This window comes from Bremia lactucae, linkage group LG12 (genome assembly GCF_004359215.1).
Source record: "Bremia lactucae strain SF5 linkage group LG12, whole genome shotgun sequence".
NCBI lineage: Eukaryota > Oomycota > Peronosporomycetes > Peronosporales > Peronosporaceae > Bremia > Bremia lactucae.
Window position 1 is genome coordinate 164,676 of NC_090621.1, and position 7,098 is coordinate 171,773.

At 48.5% G+C, this 7,098-nt stretch overlaps 3 protein-coding genes across 3 annotated transcripts; 1 reads left to right on the plus strand and 2 right to left on the minus strand.

The window, feature by feature from the left end:
• Positions 1 to 773: 773 nt before the first annotated feature.
• Positions 774 to 2,906, minus strand: CCR75_007354 (uncharacterized protein; the record flags this gene model as incomplete). Its single annotated transcript, XM_067965415.1, has 1 exon — positions 774 to 2,906. One exon carries the CDS (start codon positions 2,904 to 2,906, stop codon positions 774 to 776), a length of 2,133 nt encoding a protein of 710 aa, XP_067820845.1.
• A 418-nt stretch (positions 2,907 to 3,324) lies between these two features.
• Positions 3,325 to 6,878, minus strand: CCR75_007355 (uncharacterized protein). The gene is made up of 6 exons (XM_067965416.1): positions 5,284 to 6,878; positions 4,370 to 5,207; positions 4,147 to 4,301; positions 4,028 to 4,081; positions 3,601 to 3,965; positions 3,325 to 3,532 (listed from the first exon to the last, which is right to left on the minus strand). The coding sequence occupies exons 2-6, from the start codon at positions 4,592 to 4,594 to the stop codon at positions 3,465 to 3,467; spliced, it is 867 nt and encodes a 288-aa protein (XP_067820890.1). The 5' UTR covers positions 4,595 to 5,207; positions 5,284 to 6,878; the 3' UTR covers positions 3,325 to 3,464.
• On the plus strand, positions 4,697 to 5,525 carry CCR75_007356 (uncharacterized protein; the record flags this gene model as incomplete). The annotated part of the gene is made up of 2 exons (XM_067965417.1): positions 4,697 to 5,209; positions 5,286 to 5,525. The coding sequence occupies 2 exons, from the start codon at positions 4,697 to 4,699 to the stop codon at positions 5,523 to 5,525; spliced, it is 753 nt and encodes a 250-aa protein (XP_067820844.1).
• Positions 6,879 to 7,098: the final 220 nt, after the last annotated feature.

The window sequence follows — 7,098 nt, forward strand, 5'->3', positions numbered from 1 at the left end:
ACCAATCAAAAATGTTATCTCGGCAGATAACACTAATATGTATTGCGAGCGTATTTTTCTAAATACCTCGCGTACGGATGACGCTAGGTGTCATCCCTCCTATGAATGTTACATTTACATAAATTATACAGGAGTATTAAATATCATTTTCTATAAAAGGAATAACATAAGGATGTCAAAATTATTATTTTTGATAGCTTTAGATAATACATTTCTAACATTTTCCAAATACGGTAATATTGATGACAACAAGATATTAGCTGATCGTCACGGCTGCTGCTGCCAATTAATGCCAATATATGCATGGCTCGTGCGTGCGAGCCATGGTAACTCCAGGATGACATCAAAGTTGCCATCCACTTCCGTACGATGAAATTATTGTCGTACTGTTTCCCCTCAATGTGTCTTCGATACAAACTGTAACGGGCTAAAGTTGCCCTAATATTACACAGTCCCGTTCAATTCACTTGATCTACTTAAGGTGATCGTCAATTTCTTAAAAAAAGTAATGAGACGCATGCTCTTGGGTATGGTTCACATTGTGACCAACCCTTGTGTATGTGATGCACATAGTTGGAGTCAAAATGCGCAACTCAAGTCTTGTCGTTGTAATTTTTTGCCTTTGCCTTCGACTCTACCGAGCAGCTTTTAAACCAATCCCATTCACTGTCTAAATACCTTTAAGAATCAATCCAAGTTGCAATCGTATGGCAATTGCAAAACGTGCAAATCGTACCAAGCAACTTTAAACATATTCTCTATTGCTACGCATTCTACCACGACGAAACCGCAAAGTCCCCATCGCAACTGTCGCCACAGCCAACACCCCCCGAAGCAACAACCTTCGGAGCTTTGCCACGCATGGCTGCACGAAACAAATCTGCTTTGTGTCGCTTAAACAGCGACTCGAGTCCTCCACCATTCAGAAATGCCTCTTCGAGTTGCGTCAACGAAAAGGCCACTTGGTGCCCCTTGACACTCACGACGCGATTTTGCAAATCAATGGCCACTTCTTCGCCCTCAACTGCCAATTCGTGAAACCTTTCGTCCGTGACAACAATTCCCAGCAACGCATTGTTGGGCTGATTCCGTGCGTAAATATACGCAAACGACTTGGCAATCACGGCTTGGACCCCCACGGCTTTGAGGCAAATCGCTGCTTCTTCGCGAGAAGAGCCACTGCCAAAAGCGGAGCCTGCGACAATAATACTAAAGCCTTCTTTGACTTTTTGCGGAAACTCGGGACGCACGTAGGCAAATGACTTGGCAGCGAGCACGTCGAGTTCCGTGGCGCAGTCGGCGGGCCATAAGGGCGACGACTTGTTGAGACCCATAAATTGGGCCGGAATGATGGCATCCGTGTCGATATTGTCCCCAAATTGTTGCACCTTGCCACAAAATTTCGGCGGCAACACAGCCTCTAATTCGGCAACTGCAGCCTGTTCTTTGGCCTGTTGTTGCCTTTCGTCATCGTTTGGCAAAGCAAGTACCGGTTTTGGTTCAGTTATTGTGTAGGTTTCCGGTGTTTTGGCGCGCGACGGGGTTGACGCATCTGGTTCGACCCAATTGCGATACCGATCAAAGACGTCTTTGCTGATTTTGTTCAAATACGGCAACGGATCCACGACTTCCATATCAAAGCTAGAAGCCGCGACCACAGCCGCCGAGCTCAAGTGTCCAATTGACCCTTTTCCCATCCGGTTGCGAAAATTGCGGTTCTGACTCGATAACCAGACTTCGCCCTCCCCTGCAACATCGGCCCCAATACCGACACAATAACTACAACCCGGTACTCCGACGGTAAAACCGGCTTCTTCATAAATCCGAATCAACCCTAATTGCTTCAGTCGGTCAATAATGGCTAAACTTCCAGGAGTAACCCGTCGTTTGCCTTTCATAGACGCACGTTTGCCCTCAAGCATGGCTTGTTGCAACACCAAAGCACCAAGGATCAAATCCTCTTGTGTAGTCGTGCACGCGCCAATAAAACACCCATCGAGCTTCATTCCAAGCTTTTCATACACTTGCACACAATTGTCTGGCGACGGGTACAGCGCTAAAAGTGGCGTAACTTTGGCGAGATCAATTACGTGTTGCGCAGCGTAGTGGCAATTGTCATCCGGTCTAAAGAATAATGCTTCGTCAAAGTGCGACTCGCGCTCTGTTAATACGCGCTGGGTAATGTCGTCCGCTTGGAACACGCCAGCGATGCCACCAAACTCCGTGCTCATGTTGGCAATAGCAAAGCGCGCGTCGTCGGAGAGGAACTGAAGCCCCGCGCCGCCATAATATACGGCCCGTTCAAATGCGACGGTATTGCGCTTAAGTTCGTTTAAAATATTCAAAATGACATCTTTGCCACCAATGCCAAAGCGAGGGGCGCCAATAAATTCGATATAACAGACTTCGGGAACCTTAAACCACGTTTGGCCTGTGACTAAGGGCATAACGACGTCGCCGGCCCCTAGCCCTGCCGCAAACGCCCCCATTCCCCCTGCACTGCATGTGTGGCTATCGGCTCCGATGACGATCTGGCCCGGCTGGGCACGCTTGCGGGCAAATTCGGTATGCATGATGGTAGTGTTGGCGGGTTGAAAATCTGTCAGCCCATGGGTTTTGGCAAAATTGGTAGACATTTCAATCAAAGCTTTTTGCTTGGGCAAGTGGTTTACCCGCGGGTCGACTGTGTGGTCGAGGGCCAACCAGAACCGGTCGGGGCGATGCAGAGGCGGCCGCCCAATGGCCGCGTGCATCGTGTCCATGGCTTGGAACGTCAGCTCGCTAGCGATGGTCCAATCGGCTTTGACGCAGAGTACGTCACCGACGCTTACAAAAGGCTGTGTCAGTCCTACGGCATGGTGGCACAAGATCTTTTCAATCACGTTCATGGGAGGAGGAGCGACCATTTCGACGTCTTAAAATGAATGACTTTGAATGGTATCTCGGGGTTTTAGGATTCAGGAGTGGCCGTCGAATTGATATCTGGTGGAATTTTTTTATACATACACGGAAACACTTAGGATCTAATTGTAAGAATGTATTATCTGTGAAAACAGGAAGAATTGATTTTGGATTAGAAGGTGGTTGCGCAACCATTGCCAACCTCAAGATAGCCAATAAATACACGTTTCAGACGAAGTTAACATCCTTTTTTTCGGAATTAATGCAGAAAACTACGTGTTTTCGTCTTTCCACTTACAGTCCTCCCTCTAATAACTTGTACAGTGGCTTCTTTCCAAATAGTCAATAAAGGTCATTAGTTATAGGATTACAGGAGAAAAGAAGTTAGCAATCACGGCGGACATCAATCTTCTATAGGTTAGCGTGAATTATAAGTTGTCGGGGGATGAGTCATCAGAGGAAGGAATGTATTCAAAAACGTGCTTAAGTCATATCAAAGCGTGTGCGTATTTTAATGCCACCTGCAAGAAATTTGACCACTTTAACCACTATTTGACGCCTCGTTACTTGCGTCCGAGATCCTTGGCTGTCCGATGGGCATGGACGCTCCATTCCATTTTTGTTTGCGTCACTGTACACACGCAAAAAGCCACTCTGAACTTCTGTACGCACGCTCTATCAACACCACTACACACGCACCAGGCATCACTCGACGCATTTCCTTAAACGTCTCCTCAGACATGTTGATGTACATGTCTTCCAAGTTCCTCTGCACCGCATCTTCGGCGTCTTTCATCACGCGCAAGATGGCATCTCCCAACGTACCAGGGGGTTGAATACTCACGTCCTCGTCAACGTCCTTGGTGTGTTGCAATTGCAAGTTGCCATTCTCAAAGTAGTGCACATGGAGTTGGATGTTGCCTTTCAAAGCGCGGACATTGGTGGCCAGATCCACTTGCCATCTTGATTTCCAGCGCCCTCCCCAATAATTGCGCAGATTTATCCGTTCCGTGCACAAATGTACGACCAATGTCGTACCCACAATGTACACACCCGCGGTTCCCCTGTAAAAGTTAATAATATAGATTACCTCAAAATCAAATCTCGAGTTACAAAACACCCGTACCCGTGCATATATTCGAATTGCAAGTACGACTGCAAGGTGTTTTGCACGTCCTGACTAGTCTCCAAAAACCGATACTATTAGTACCAACAAGGGGTCAGGTTCCACGTATTAGAGCGTACCGCTCCTTTTCAAACTCTGTCACTCGGTCTGCAGGCAGCTCTGCCACATCTTCAACCACAATTTGCTGCTTCATGTGGTCAAACCCAAGCACACGATTCCCAATCGGGTCCACGTAATGCGTGGCGTCCACTTCTCCCTCGGAACAGATCACAATCTGTCATACAACACATATCTTTCAAAATTCATATTTAAAACCTCTCAAGTATATTAATACAGCAAAACCTTGTAATCTGCATCCGGGACATCTACCGGGACACAATTCTTGACATTATACACCCGCAGTACTTCTCGTAGCGCCACGTCCGTAAGCACATGCGCCGGCACGAGCTTCGCGACATCTCGAAGAACCTCTGAAATCTGACCAGGGGGACTAGCGAGCAAGAATTGCCGTGCTATTTGCAACTTTTCGTCGTCCGCTGCTTCCTCGTACGCCCACTCTTCGTCCATCGTCTTTTGTGCCTTGATAGATAATAATCGGGAAATCTTTTCTATGTGTGATTGGCTTATATTCCAAGGTCAGCACCTGTTTCTGCCTCCCCCCAGTTAAGAATGGAAACACCCAGTGTGCGTGTCTTAGTTGTAGGGGATTCTGGCGTTGGCAAGACGATGCTATTGCGTTCGATCTGTCGGTTCTATTCCCCATATTCGGTCGAGAATGAAAAGCCGTCGACCCTGTGGACAACTGGGTGCGATGTCCACGTGCTACTAACGTCACTCGCGGGTTCCGAGGTCTTTGTGGAATTTCTCGACGTGGGAGGACATCCTAAGTACGAGCGCAGTCGTACGGCATTTTACCACAATGTGCATGGCCTTCTCTTGGTGCACGATGTAAGTAATGCCAAGAGTGGCGAGCACTTGCGTACGTGGAGCCACGAATTGAGTTGTTTGCAGAAACTCAAGGGCTGCGTGGTACCTTTCAATAATGGCAAAACGCACGACCGCGTGCCACTGTACGAGTTGCCGACTCTTGTCATTGGCAACAAGACAGATTTAGGAATAAAACAAAAGCGAGTTCAAGGTTTAGAAACTTCCGAGTTTAAAACAATTGCATATCTTGAATCGGTAAGTTGCCTCGATGTATTAATAAATCACTCACAAAAGAGACTTCACGCTCATGAATTACTGACGATGGTAACAGAGTGCCAAGCCATTGCGTCTCGAACCCAGTGGCGTTTTCGATCTCTTTTTGCAACAGACTGTGGCATTTGCCACTCGACAAGATCGTGGCCACTTAAGTTGCTACAAAAACCCCATGGGACTCCGACAAACAACCCGAGGAGCTGACACCGACTCAAATCAAGCGAGTTCCATACGGCACAACAATTTCCGTCCAATGGCGTCCAAGTTGCCCCCCGACAAACATTCTCGCTGGTCGTAATACTCGCAAAGTATATGAAAAAAACTCGACAACTCAATGAAATACAAAAAGTGGCCCACCGCGTTGTTAAAATTCAATCGACCCACGTCCGTGAGTGGCCCGTTTTGGGGTCGTGGGCCTTCTATTCTCTCGTTCACTTATGTCACTATTCATGGAATGCACCAATTCATTCGGCATGGAGCGATCCGAACCGTAACTATCGTCGCTCTGCCCGCTTTGCAGCGATCGTGTTGCCACATAAGCATTAGGCGATAACACGCTTCCCATCTGTAACCCCGAGCGACGCGCCAGTGTCGAAGCATACGAATCTTGCGTACTCATCGCTCTCGAGTACCCCGGAGACGGTCGATTCAAGTCGTTTGGACCCGAAGACCGTGGCTCCGCCGCCCGCAACGCGTCGATTCGAGCCTGGAGTGTCCCACTAGACGCTTTCGAGCTCGTGCTTGTGCGAGGATCCAACGAAGAGAGTGCTTTACTCGGGACAACCGCAGGCCTTTTGATTACAGATGTAGCAACTTTTTGGTCACTAAGTCGATAATCCTTATATTGTGTCGGCGACGTAACCACTGGGTACGGCAGGTTATCCGGCCCGATAACACGGGACGGATACGGATCCATTTCGCGCAAACTGTCCGTATGCGACAATGTGTCCGTGCTCTCGGCGGCTTCATAGCCATACCGTGCCATATATGCATTCGGTGAAGCCTGCTGGCGTCGATGATCTCGCATCTGATTCGTGTGTTGCAACTTGTCCGAGGGGTACGGTTTCGACTCAGAATTTTGGCGCGAAAAAAGCGCGCGAGTAGTCTCGGACACGCCAGAAGGCCCACGGGTACCGCGACTCGGCGACGGCGCTGCGTTGTCGTACACGGGAGGCTGGTATCGCTGGACCGTGCTGTGGACCCGTTGCGGTCGCGAGGGTCCACGCGCTGGATTTGGGCGCGAAGCATTTGTTTGTAAGGTCGCGAGGGCCTCTTGGCGGCCTTTGCGCTTGGCGCGCTGCACACAGACGCAGCAGCCAAGGAGAAGGAGGAAAATCAACAGTGCGACGCCACCAAAGGCGCTGTACCAGATCCAATCGTCCCACCCGAGAGCGCCTTTGAACGTCGACGCGTCGCTTGCCATGCGGGCCGCGGGTTACAAGAAATACTGGTGACGACGGACGCGAGGTCATGGCGACATATTAAGAAAAGAAAAGACTGGGACTTGACCTTAAGTATGCGACATGGATAAATTTGGGCCCTTTTTAGATAAAAAAGAGACCATTAGATGCTTGCGGCCGATTGTGACTATATTAAGGAGGCGAGGTTGCGTATAGGTTTAAATGCAAAATAGGAACATGTGGGGCTTTTCTTCTCACGTGTGCGTTTTCTTCCCAAGCTGGTTCGTAATTCGAGCGGGTGTGGCTGTTAGCAGAGAATCGTAAGCTTTATACGGCGTTTCCCATTTTTTGCCGTTTTTTGGCAAATTTTAGAAGCATCTGATTACACAACTGCAATACGGTCGCACGTAGACGATAAATTGGAAACGCAACTGAAGCTTTTCTTTGCGTTTTATCTGTTGCATTTGGAGA

What these genes read in the sequence shown, in the direction of transcription:
- CCR75_007355 (XM_067965416.1), bottom strand. Translation starts at nt 4,594, where the DNA reads ATGGACGAAGAGTGGGCGTACGAGGAAGCAGCGGACGACGAAAAGTTG. An exon ending in TCCCGGATGCAGATTACAAG is followed by an intron (nt 4,302 to 4,369) that starts GTTTTGCTGTAT and finishes GTTGTATGACAG; the next exon opens with ATTGTGATCTGTTCCGAGGG. An exon ending in CAATTCGAATATATGCACGG is followed by an intron (nt 3,966 to 4,027) that starts GTACGGGTGTTT and finishes TAACTTTTACAG; the next exon opens with GGGAACCGCGGGTGTGTACA.